This window comes from Chinchilla lanigera, unplaced genomic scaffold (assembly GCF_000276665.1).
Source record: "Chinchilla lanigera isolate Chin_1 unplaced genomic scaffold, ChiLan1.0 scaffold00006, whole genome shotgun sequence".
Taxonomy (NCBI): Eukaryota; Metazoa; Chordata; class Mammalia; order Rodentia; family Chinchillidae; genus Chinchilla; species Chinchilla lanigera.
Genome location: NW_004955407.1, coordinates 41,881,358 through 41,894,023, shown reverse-complemented (window position 1 = coordinate 41,894,023; position 12,666 = coordinate 41,881,358). Strand labels below are relative to the sequence as shown.

Here is a 12,666-nt window from a genome sequence, read left to right as displayed (position 1 = left end):
AACACGTGTTCCTGTGCCCCGACACAGCCGGTGTGGGTCATCAGGCAGCCACATCATAGCCATCTGGAGACCCAACAGGTGCAGGGCTGCCGGGAAGACAGCTTTGGAGGAGGGCTCCAAAGGAAAACTAGAACTCAGCATCCAGACGAAGACTTGCTCTTCCCAAGCATTACCTGGAAGATTAAAGTCCCAGGCATAACAGTACAAAAAAAGCAAAACATGTAAAACTGCTCCGGCCATGTTCATGGTTAGAGTCCTCTTCATCTACCAGCCGTGACGGAGTGGAGCGAACGTGGGGAGAGACCTCACCCCTTCCCCAGCCGGGGAGACTGTCGTGAGGACCAGGAAGCCAGCGAACACGAAGCTGTGAGGGCCTCAGTGTGGGCCCCCCTCAGCAGCAGTCCCAGGCCGACCACACCGCACTAGAAACTGAGGAAGAGAGAATTGAGCTCCAGGGTCTTGTAAGCTGTTCTGAGTAAATACAGTAGAGCCGTTTTCTCTTATTAAAATAAAGCACTGATGTTTAAATTAGAGATGACTTAATTTTGCAAAAGATTGAAACAGCAACACCCAAAGCCGTGGGGCGGAGAGGGGAGCAGACGGGCCCAAAAAACTCTGTCCAGTCAACACAATGGATGACAGGAGGTCCTGCTAATGCTAAGGAACGAGCTGCACGGATTAGGACCACACTTCATGCTAAAGGGAGCCGTCACCGTGACTTTACACGGCGTTCTATCCAGATCAGGGCCGTGACAGTGGTGGGGCCGTGGGCTCCACCTCCCCAGGAAAAGTCCTCTCAACCACCATGCTTTTCTATTTCCGCACCAGGCAGGCACGGCAGCTCTCAGGAAACGCAGGGCTGCGAGCGGAGGAGAAAGCAAGAGTGACCTGGAGATAAATGCCACAAATGAGGACGCCCCGATGGCAGAGGTCAGCACAGGTCACCTGGGCTGGGGTGAACCCTGGTGACCATCACACTCCCGGTGATGTCACACGAGAGCAGACAGGAAGCCACTGCACAGGCGCCAGCGCCGACCTGCTCACTGGGGACAAGCGCCACACTTTCAGGGATCCTGTCAACCAGCTGACTGCACCCTGGGGTAGGGTAATATTTACACCACAGGAACTGGCAATGCTAGGATGAGGGCTTTTCTCACCTCCCCACAAGAGGCAGCTGTCATTTACACCACCGTGTCTAGCTTGCAATCCACAAACCCGTATCTCAAAAAAGGATGTCGCTGGCGGCTGGCAGCAGGGAAAGACTTATTTTGAAAAAGTATTAAAATAAGCAGCAAGTGTAGATTGCAGTGTTAAAAACATGGCTCTCCTCGGAGTGCAGAGATATTTAGCACCAGGAGACCCACCCTGAAGTTCACTGTATTAACAGACTGGAGCGGGGACCATGGTCGCCCCAGGAGAAGCAGGAAGTTCTACGCTGTTCACAGCAAAGGCGATTTTTTAAAAGCTCACAACAAGCTAGGAAGAGGACCAGGTGAAGAGTCAGTGCAGGGCAACTCCAGCAGCGTCACAGCGTGGGGGTCGGTGCCCCTCACCATCACACCTGTACTGGCTGGTGTCCCCAGAGTGTTAGCGAGGGTGGAGCAGCCGGGTCAGAAAGAGGCCCTGTGCTCACAATGGGACCCCCACCCAGGGCCCTGGGAACAGGGACAAGCCGTGGACATGAGCCGCACAGGACATCAGCAGCCTCCCCTCACGGACAGCGCTGGCAGAGGACCAGAAAGCCATCAGCATGCAGAGGCAGTGCCCACCTCAAGCTGCCCCAAAGCTGATTTGCACAGATCCATCAGCTGACTCCGTCTGAACTCCAGGAGAAGCTCAGGAAGAAGAGGACTCGGATGGGTGGAGGGGCTGTTCCGGAAGGGACTCAAAACTCAAGAGGCAAAGGAAAAGACTGAGTCCCCAGGCCACCCAAAAATGTAAACTTCTCTTTGGAAAATGAAAGAAAACCAAAGAAAGAAACCAAGTCCAAAGACCAAGGCACTGAGCTAGGAAACCAGCCAGACACACCGAGGCCACAGGCTGGAGGCTGGATGGCGCGAGGGTGCTCTGGCTGGTCAGGGACCCCAGGGGAAACACTCTGTGCAGACCGCAGAGGCAGGCAGGTCTCCAGGGAGCTCAGGGAGGGCTCCACCAACAGCGATCAGAGCCCCCTGTCCAGTCCGCAGATGCCAGGGCTGCTCCCCACCAGCGGCCACCTCTGCTCTGAGCGTCTCTTTGTGCTCTACTGTGCCTTCCACACTTTTTATTCTGAAATTTCGGACTCACGGTCGGTTGGGAAGAGCACAAAGCCTCCTGCACACCTTCGACGCAGGCTACGAAAGGCACAGGCTCCTGAGAGGCCAGCACTGGCGGCTGATGGACAAAGGAGAGGGCCCCTGCTGCTGCGCCGCCCGCCACACCTCGCCCATGCTGAGCTGCAGTCATCTCCACTCATCCCCGCCCAGGCTGAGCCCCAGCTGCCCCGTCTCTCCCTTCCCCCTCCTGGTGAGGCTGCGTGGGAACACCGGGGCCACACACGGGCGACCGGTCAGCCTCACTGCCCAGGGCCCTCTGCTCTAAAGTTACTGCTTTTCCCTCTTCAATAAATAAACAAGTTGGGGCGGAGGTGCTGAGATGAGGGGAATCTCCTGTTTCTCCCCCACTTTCACCCCACAATCTTAGCACCTCTGGCAGGGAGACGGCACCCTGGGACCCTTGAACAGGGCCTGAGGCGTCTGCTGGCAGTGAGCCAGTGTGCCCCCGTTCTTCCACCGGAGAGAAAGTCCCTTCTCCCTGTTTATTTCTTGCTACTGAGCTGTTTGTTTATGCCAGCAGCAGGGGGGTCCCTGCTGGACCGTGCAGATGCCACTGTTCCTGCCTCGGGCATCGGGGGCTCCCTCTGCACTCCTGCCCTTCCTGCGCCTGTCCTCCCCTCCCGCTGTCTCCCTGCTGCTGCTGGGGCTGTGGCTCCCAGGCTCCCCCAGGACGAGGCCAGGTGACACCTCCATGTGTCCACAAGGATCTGCACTCACTTCTGTATTGCTGCACAAGCACAGTCACAAGGACACCCAACTCTCCCAGCACCACCCGTGTGACTTCCTCCCGGGCAGGGCGAGGCCTGGCTCTCGCTGTCCAAAGCAGACCTGTGCAACCATGGATGCTCAGCACTGCCCAGCCCACTTCCCACGCAGCTGAGGGGTCCTGGGAATCCCTGTGCACCTTTCACGCACCTTCGCGCGGCTCAAAGTCACTGCAGAAGAGAAGGAAAAGCCTCGCTTTCGTTGAGCTGGGCTCCTGGGCCCACCTCACACGTCTCCTTCAGCCCATGCCACGGTGCACAGGACGAGGCAAAAGGACAGACATGACCCCTGGGGTGACCAAGCATGTGGCTCTTTCATCTGCATCACATGGGACACAGCACAGGGAATGCGGGGGGGGGGGGCGGGAACCAGGAGGAAAGTCGCTGTCTCTGCTCCCAGGGACACAGAGGCACAGGGCCCAAGGACAGCCAAGGAGTTGACTCCGGTGGAGGTCTTCCTGGGAGCACATCCGAGTGCCAGCCGAGACTTTATGCAAGGGCGTCTTCCTCACAGGGTTTCAGCGGCAGTAGAATCTAGGTCGGGGTCTGGGAGTCCAGGTGGCAGCGGCTCTGAGATGCCAGGGTTCACTCCTGCAAAGCTCACATCTCAACCCCCAAACCAGCATCAACCTGCAGTGAACGCTGCCTGGATTCCTGCTTTGCCACTGCTTTCTTGGTACTGGAAATGTGAACAAAACCTCTACTGCGCGAGGCTCTGGAGCACTTTGGATAGGTTTTTAATGAAAAATTCTCCGCGTATTATGAAAGAAAAGATAATCCCCTCAAGAATTCCACAGAAGAGCCCTGTACTTAACCAAAGCAAACTGCGACCCTGACGCAAAGCTGACTGATCCGCGGCAGGTAACGGTTCCTCTTCCTATCATTTCAGGGAGCTGCCCACCCTGAGGCCCCCAGTTTCAAAATTAACAAGGCTGATGCACGTGCATTTGATGTGAATGTTTCACTCCCACTGAAGCAGCGCGACACCAACACAGAAATCTCTACTCCCCAATGGCAGCCCAAGGACGCCACCTCCTGACCAGCTTCAGGCCTAGCCGAGGGATACGCAGATCAATACTCACTCTCCATCACCTTTCATGCAGGGCTGGAGTCACGTAGGGTGCCCCAGCATCTCTGGAACCCCTTTCCTATCTGGGCACTCCTCAGAGACGCGCACCTGCTCCTCGGGGCAGAAATGAGAATTCCATCTCACTCTCACTCTCATGCCGCCAGGCTCGGTCCCAATCCTACACTGGTGGAATCCACTCCTGAAAAGGGAAGGCACCCAGACAAAAGGCCTCAGGGCCCCGCAGCAGTGGCCCTGGTTGGAGGATAAGGCCCTGGGACAACCAGGTAGGAAGCCCTCAGACATCCCTGGACAAGCCCTCTTCTCAAGGAAGCCGGCTCGCCCGAGCAGGCAGCAGCCCCGGCTTACCACACTGGCTGAACTGTCACCCCTGAGGGAAGAAGTCGAGCTGTAACCACCTCTGCTCCTAACTTGGAAACGTTAAACCAGGAGGAGCAACCTATCATCCTTAGTCACATCAACTCCAGGCCTGCAGGCCGGGTCAAGCCAGACAGAGACACACGGCCCAGTCCCCGAGCACCAACAAGGGCAGAAAGGGGCAACCCTAGCCCCAGGGTCCGCATTTCCCTAACTCCACCTCCACAGAGCCTGCCCCAAGCCCGTGTGCACCCTAAGTCCCCTTCCTCCTCCACCTCTTAGCAAAGCCACAGAGCTGGGGAGGTGACAGGACACCAGGACAGGACTGTGTGGCTGCTGCTGCACCCAGAACCGCAACTGGGCTCCACAGCCAGCACTGCCCACACCCTGGTGCCCAGAGGCTGCAGGGCAGACGTGGCACTCCTCCCTGCGAGAGCCCGGCTCCGTTTGCGTCCCAGGAGCTGTGCCCTCCAGTGCAGCGCTGACCCAGCCCTGCTCCCCAACTTGGGGGCTCGCTCCCGTCTGCCCCCTCCCAAACAGCTGGTGAGCGGCACTGCCTCTGATTTTTAATGCCTTGAAGCCTCCACAGCAGAATCATTCATCTTTCCCACCCCGTTGGCTGCTTTTTCCTGAAACCTCTCAGAATTATTCAAAGCGCCCTCATCTTTGCCAGCAAGTGCAGTCCTAACCCTAACCTCGCGGCCAGGCCCATCGCCGAGGGGAACCACGCAACCATACCCGCCCCACAGGGGCAGGAGGAGGCTGGCGGGACCGGGCGGGTTTCCGCGGGATGGGAGCTCCCGGTTTTAACAGATTAATTTACTGTATTGTACTTCGTGGTTTTATAACAATTTTAAATGTTTTGTAAATGTTTCTGTTCCACAAAGAAAAGCAAGGAAGTCTGGAGATAACACAGACATATGGGGCATAAATATATGACTGATTCACCGTGAACGGTGGGAAGCGGGGGGCAGCGTGGCAAGGAGAAACGCACACGTGCGTTGCAGAGGCAGAGCAGCGCTCCACGCACGCAGGCCCCACGCTCACCACCCACGGAAGTAAGACGTTCCTCACTCGGCGAGGGTTCACAGTGCTAAGCCGCCAGCGTGGATCCAGAGCCACCCTGCCCTCCAGAGGCTCCCACTCTACTGGGCAGAGGACAGTGAGGAAGGGTGTGGGGGACAGAGGTCGCTGGGCGGTGGGCACCAGACAGGCAAAGGAGTCGGAGGGGGCCGGCCCTGTGCCTGGGGCAGCGGCAGCCACGGCCAGGACGGGTGTGGGCAGCAGGGGAGGGGACGGGAAGGCCGGGCCCACGGGACAGCGAGGTGACGGGCACACTACAGGCTGGACTGGGCTGGGTGGACTGCAGGACCTAGCATGCAAGAAAGATGCAGCCGCAAGAGGGCCTTCGCAGCAATGGCAGGACTGTGGCAGAGGCCACAGAGACCACCGCAAGGATCAAGTAAGGGTAAACTTACTTAGCTCAGCGCCTAACGACTGAGCAAAGTATCAGCCAGCTTTCTCGGGAATCGCTGAGCCTCTTGGCCTTAGACTCCTGGTCTGTGAAGGGCCTGCGAGACCTTCCACCGGACCGTGTCAGAACTGCACCAGGAGGACCGGACAGGCACCCATCCTGCCTAGTGGAAGCTTCCACACGTGGGCCACTGTATCACGAACTGTCACAGACTCTGGAATACACACAATCACCCTGCAGGTCACACCCCAGTGCCTGACCCGGCATCAGTGACGTCCATGCCGGAGACTCCACCCCAGGCCCCTGTTCTCCAAGTCAGCCGTCAGATGCAGGGTCCACAGCCCTCCTGCCCCTGCAACAGGATGAGAAAGTCATCTGCACATGTGCAGGTGTCTGTCCACTTTCTTCTTGCTGTCAGTCTTCCCTAAAGCAGGAAGTAGCCACAGGAAGTAGCCTGTCTTGCCCGAGGCGGTGGTGGAGTCTCCGGTCTCCCACCTTGCTCTGCCCTCACGTCTGAGAGCAGCTCCATTTCAGCCAGGAGAAGAGCCACCCCAGCAGCCCAGAGGCTCTGAAAGGAAGGCCCTGCAGGGCCCCATCTGCTCCATGAGCAACTGTGCCAGCAATGAAGTCTCTCTCCAGAGAGCCCTCGGGACAGGGCTGGGACACGGAGAGCTCTGCCTGGCCTGGGCTGGAGGAGCACACAGCTCTCCTGCTGCGGGGGGAAGCGGGGAGGTGTGGGCTCGGCCCCTCCACACTGCACTCCGTGCTTCTTCCATCCGGCCACTTATGTGCACCCTTTCCGCGTCCTCTGATGGAAGTCGACAAACACAGGAAGTGTCTCCCTGGGTTCTGGGGGCCCAAGCAGGGGTGATGGCAACCCCAAACTTGCAACTGGGTCTGAAGCAGGGCCGTCTTGGGGACAAAGCCTCAGCCTGAGGGGCCTGTGTGTCCAGAGAGACGTCAGAATGGAGCTGCCTCAGGGGACGCCATGCTGATGGCCACTTTGGAGCTGCCTGTTTGCAGGGACAGATCCCACCACCTCCGGGGCCGCAGAAGCCACGGAACTGTTGTGGACGGCAGAGAAGCTGAGCCAGCGTTTCCCCGCAGTCCCTCACTTCCCGTCCCCCTCACCAGAGCAACCCCACAGCCCACTCCTATGCTCACCACCTCCGCCCTGCCTTACACAAAGGCCAGCAGGGCCCATCCTACCCCTGCCCTCCTCCATCCTTTCGTAAAGCGTCTGTACCGCAGCTGTCACACGCCTCTCCGGCCTCTGCCAGGACAGTGCAGCCCCTCCTGACGTCACCCTCTCGGGGGTGCACCGGACTGTGGACGCCAGGCCTTGTGCGGGGCCGCCCTCCACCTCCCCTCAGCCTCCCTGCAGACAGCACTTTCCAGGTGCAGGTCTGCTCAGGCTCCCCTCAGGGAATGCTCACCCCAAGAGGCAGCCCCGCCCCTGTCCCTGGGCTCCCAAAGGACACACGCAGAGCAGGCTGCCGGCAGAGCCCAGCCTGAGCGGAGCTCAGTGCCCCGAGCGCAGGGAAGAAGGGGGCACCTCGAAACTTCAGATCCAAAGCATCCAACAGCCACAAACCACCCAAACCCAGACTCACCCGGGTAAGAGATGCCACTGTCTGAAGGCTGTGCTGAGCACGGTCTGCAGGCCAATCGGGCCTCAGCCCTCTGGGCAGAGCTGGGCTGGGTAGATGAGGATGCCAACCTCTCCTCACGCTCAGGACGCCTTCAGAAAGACAGGAATTAATAAGCAGCATTCCCAGCACAGTCAGCCGTGAGACACTGGACCCTCGCTCCCAGGCACACTTCCTGACCTCCTGGGCTGAGCACTAAGTCACATTTTGTTTTCTGTCCCCCTTTAAAGGGCTGGTACAAAATGCTTTGAGTGAAGGGAGGCCTCCGCTCCGAGCCTCTTTCCCCTTCCTCCCCTGGGCCTTCCTGACAGTCGCTCTCTGCTCAGGAACGTGCGTGCACATGCCGGCCTCCGCGACTCCTCAGCTGTCCCCGCAGGACAACATTCCCATGGGTCACACATCCCCACTGGCGCTGCCCGCAGCCTGCCCCTCCTCAAGCCTGAGGGGAGACACTCCACCCACCCGCATCCCGGACTCCTGGCCAACAGGCCTCCCACCCCCTCCTCCTCCAGCAGACCCTGTCCACAGCAGACCCCCTGCCGAAGTCCCTGTGTGTCCTCACCATCTGTCCTCTGCCCAGCCTGTGGCCTCAGACACCGGCCAGACGCGAGACTCCAGATTTACATATCTGGCCCAGTGTCTTCTCGAACCTGACCTTGAGTCTCCGTGTGTATCCAAACGTCTCCATGCAGATGACTAATCACAAAAACAATAAAGCGAAGCAAACCTCCCTAAACCCTGGTAGCCAGGTACTATTTTAAGCATCCTGCCTTAACTCAGTTTATCGACTCCACAACACTCCGAGACACAAGTTTCCGCTCAGCAACCCAACCTGTGGACAGAAGGCACAGGCACAGGGCCACCATGCAATGTGCCCAGTAAGTGGGGACGCTAGCCTCGAGCCCGCACCCCAGGCTGTTTGGGGGAGCCCCTGAGGCCACCGCAAGGGCGTTCCCAGGCTCCCCTGACCAACCCTAAACCCCTGCCCTTCCCAACTCCCCACCCTCCGCACCAGCATCGACCCCAGGCGAAAGCTGACTCGGAAGAATCGGATCCCAAAGGTGAGAGAAGGTCACGATGACTCCATCCCATTCCAATCTCCCTGCCTGATGAAAATGCAAGGGTGACGTAACCCTAAAAGTCTGTGCCCAAGCCTGAGCTCCTTTCATGAGGACAAACGAGCGCTACCATGAGTGACGTGAAAGCACAGCGTCGCCTGCTCACTGGAAACATTTTCCTTTTGTTAGTAGACAAAAAAATACCTGTGCGGCTTACAAACACTGGCACCATGCGTGTGCTGGAACACAGCAAGGAACCTGATCTCACACCTCCACCCAGCGAGGCCCTGCGTGGTCATCCAGCGTCGTCACCTGGCTCCAGGGGGCTCTCACTGACCTGCCTGGCTTCCTGCCACAGAGGAGAGATGGGAAGAGCTTGCTGCTGGGAGGAGGGAAGGGCACAAGCCCCCACACACCCTTCACTGTGTGACCCTGGGTAAGAGGCTCCCCCTCTCTGTGCGAGGTGTCCCTAATGCAGTACACCCACCTTCTGGGCTGTCCTGAGAAGTAAATGAGTGGGCACACATAAAGCATTTAAGCTGGCCGGGCACCTCACACGCTCCTGACAACCTAACAGCTGAGCGAGGCTTCCGAAGAGACACCTATGGCCTCTTTCCTGTGTTCAAACTCTGAAAGGAAGTGGGGGACAGCAGGCAGCCTCCTGGGGCCGCCCATCACCCTGGGATTACGTCTAAATCCCTGGCACAGCCCAAGTGCTCCGGGACCGGCAGTCCTCCCCACTTCCCAGCCTCCCTGGCCTCTGGGGCCTCCGTGGAGGACGGCACTGGGCACGGGTCTCCAGTGCCTCCTCTGCCAGAAGGCTCCTACCGTGCCCCACACCACCTGCTGGCCTCCTCCACTGCTTTACTGGCCCCTGGGGCCTCAGGGTCCCATTCACAGGCCTGGGTCCCCAAGGAGTGAACCCCATAGGCAGGAACTGCCCACCCCCGTTGGGCTCAACCCACAGCTCAGCACCTAGAACAGCACCTGGCTTACAGGAACCAGAGGAGGAGAGAGACAAGATCAGGCCCGGATCCCCCTGGCCTGGAGCGGGCAGTGTCCCCACTTTGCTTCACCACGGGCTCCCTGCACGGCCCTTCCTCTCCGCCTAATCTTCACTCCATCAAACCTGAAACCAGTCATTAGCACCCTCCTGGAACAGCTTACCAGCACCCTGCGGAGGGTGAGCACCAAGCAGTAGCAACCAAATTGTAAAGGGGAAACACAAGCAGTCAGAGCTTGATGTCAATGGCTCTGGGCCTGCAAGGTCAGCTGCGGGGCAAAACTACACCCAGAGGCAGCGTGGACCCGGGGCTGGCTTCGCACCCTCCCTGCCCACACCCCTGAGATGCACCACCATTTAAAGCGCCACAATAATTACAGGCAAAAAAAAAATAACTAAAATCTTACTGAGGAGAAATACTACATAGGTGAAATACTTCTTACCGAAATCATCTGAAATAAATTCTATCTATTCAGGAACACCAGAAGGAAGGAAAAAGTTCAAACATCCCACAGCTCAGGACAGACAAGGAAGAAACTGTCACGACGGCATGTGCAGCATGAGGGGAAAGGCTCACGCTTTGCTTCCCTCTCTCACTTATTATGAACTTCTTGAGCAGGGGTTTTCTTAAAGCAGCTCACCAAACTGCGGACTTTAGAAAGCTGCTGCAGAGACCCAAAAGTTTCCCAAGACAACTGGACCGCTCTAACTTTCTGGCTTCATAACAAGCTCGATTACTTTTAGTTTGTTTTTTTTTTTTACAGGCCAGTAAACGTATAAGCTCACTGATTAACTACTGGTGAGTGGGTGTTTTCCAACTACCTCCTATCTATTTAAATAACACGCTTTGGTCCTGTGTACTGACAGCTAATCACAGAGTTCAAGGGAGTAAGATCCAGTTCTTAACCAAGACTTACAGTTAAGAGATTTCAATAATGAAAAGTTACAACAAGGTCTCGCCTGCACCCGTGCAGGAGAACATGCTGTGCAGCACCGTGAAAGGAGAGGTAGAAAGCCACTTCGAAGCGTGTCTGCCACTGTGGACGCGGGAGGCGCACGTACTACTGCGGGATCGGTCACCAGCAGCAGCTGGAGGGGCCTGGGCCCCGGGTGGGGTGAACCAGGTGGGAATGAAGCTGTCCGTGTTTGTGCCCTTTTTGAACACACTTTGTGCCTGCTCATTTTTTTAAGTCTATAAGCAAACTTTTTATAATTTTGATAACTAAAGTTGGATTTTTCTTTTAAAAATTGAATGCCACAAGGTGACGAAAAAAACAAACTGCCAGTAGTGTTTTGAAGCCTGCACATTGGGCACTGCATCCCACGGAAGGGCCCAGCACATGACAAGCCAAAGAGCGGTCCTCATCAAGTAAGTCCGGCCAGCCTCAGCCTATTCACTGGCAAAGGTAAGTTTAAAGCATTTTCCTCTTCCAAAAAGCTCAACACAGTCCAGGTGCTTCACATGCACACGAAATGCACATGTCCGTGCATGAGAAGTGAACTGCCAGGAAGCCAGGGTGTGCTAGGCGGACAGGGCTATCGCTTGGCAGCTGATCCTCCCGCCTGGGCCTCACGAGCAGATGGCAGAGACACATGTGTCATCGGTCTCTCAGCGATGCCTACTCTCCCCACCACTGCCCTGCAGAAAGGCCGCCTTTTCCTTCCAGCCAGAGCCTCAAACTCCACCGCAGGGAGGTGGCTGAACGCACCTGGTTGGTTCCCAGGAGCCCTGACATCCAACAGACACTGCTCCTGGACAGTGCGTTCCTTTGAGATGCTTGCGCTCACCCCCACCCTACCGCGACCACAGTGCCCCGCTGGCTGGCATGTCTCCTCCAATATTTATCAAGCCCCGCTGTGGGTGTCCATGCATGGATCCTGCCTGCCCTCCGGCAACCCTGCACCCGGGGACGGTTCGTTCTCCCAGGCCGGGAGAGGCTGTACCAGTTGACCTTTCCCTCCGGCAAACCGCAGCAAGCAGGAAGGGTAAAGCCATCCCAGCCCCAAGAAAAGGCAGCAAGCAGGAGAGTAAAGCCATCTCAGCCCCAAGAAAAGCCGGGATATGAGACAGCTCGCTTCTCCACAGCCCCGAACTGCTCTCTAAATAGCGGGAGTGTGGAGCTGCAGCTCGGGTGGCACGTTCCACAGGGACACCACCACAGCAAGGCACAGGGGATCGGAGAGGGTGACACGCACATTCCAACATAAAACTGCCGGGCCATTGTCACGTTAGGGCGCTACGAGTACAGAAGCAAGTTTGGCATCAGGACCACTTTTCGTCGCACTTCCTAAATGGCACGCAGCGGTGGCCTCCATGGGAAGGGACCACCAAGACCTGCTGGCAAAGACACGACCGCCAACCAGACGCCGGGGCGGGCTCCCACGCCAAACCCCGCCGGACTCACGCCAGGTTCCTAGCCAGGCAAGGGCCCCGCACGGCCGCGTCCCCGGCCCATCTGACGCGTTCCTCGCGCACCGCCACCACGCAGTCATCCTCCTGCAGCCCGCGCGAGCGCGTCACCGCACCCGGCCCGCCGCCCGGATGGCACCGCGGGGACCTCCGGCCCGGCGGCGCCACACGGCGTCTAGCGCGGACCCTGCGCCCAGGAGGGACGCGGGCGTGCGGGTCCCGGAGGCACCGGCTCCCTCCCAGGAGCGCAACGTCCCCTCCCCGCGGTGCAGCCTGTCCTGGGGACACAGTCGCCTATTCCCGGGCGCACCGCCCTCCCCGGGTCGCGGCGTCTCCAACCGGGGCCGCAGCTTCACCCCAGGGGCGCAGCCTCTCCTCCTGGGCCCAGGGACCCCTTCGCGGGCGCAGCCTCTCCTCCGGGGGGTGCAGCTCCTCTACCCGGCCGCAGCTCCGCTCCCCCGGCCGCAGCTCCGCTCCCCCGGCGCGCTCTCCCCAGCGCTGCGCTCCCACGCGGATGCGGACCAGCCCGGGCGCAGCCTCCTCCCCGCC

The 12,666-nt window shown here is 58.5% G+C and overlaps 2 protein-coding genes across 2 annotated transcripts in view; one reads left to right on the top strand and one right to left on the bottom strand.

Annotated features, from left to right (window-relative positions):
* Adarb1 (adenosine deaminase, RNA-specific, B1) overlaps positions 1 to 7,738 on the bottom strand; it is a gene marked incomplete at its 5' end in the record, with an annotated part of 76,561 nt that extends 68,823 nt beyond the window's left edge. Inside the window, 1 exon segment of the mRNA XM_005375908.2 lies at positions 7,611 to 7,738.
* A 4,283-nt stretch (positions 7,739 to 12,021) lies between these two features.
* LOC102023665 (proline-rich protein 2-like) overlaps positions 12,022 to 12,666 on the top strand; it is a 1,550-nt gene continuing 905 nt past the window's right edge. The window contains exon 1 of the mRNA XM_005375993.1: positions 12,022 to 12,647. Coding sequence (XP_005376050.1) covers positions 12,022 to 12,647 — 626 coding nt within the window. The remainder of the gene's footprint in view (positions 12,648 to 12,666) is intronic.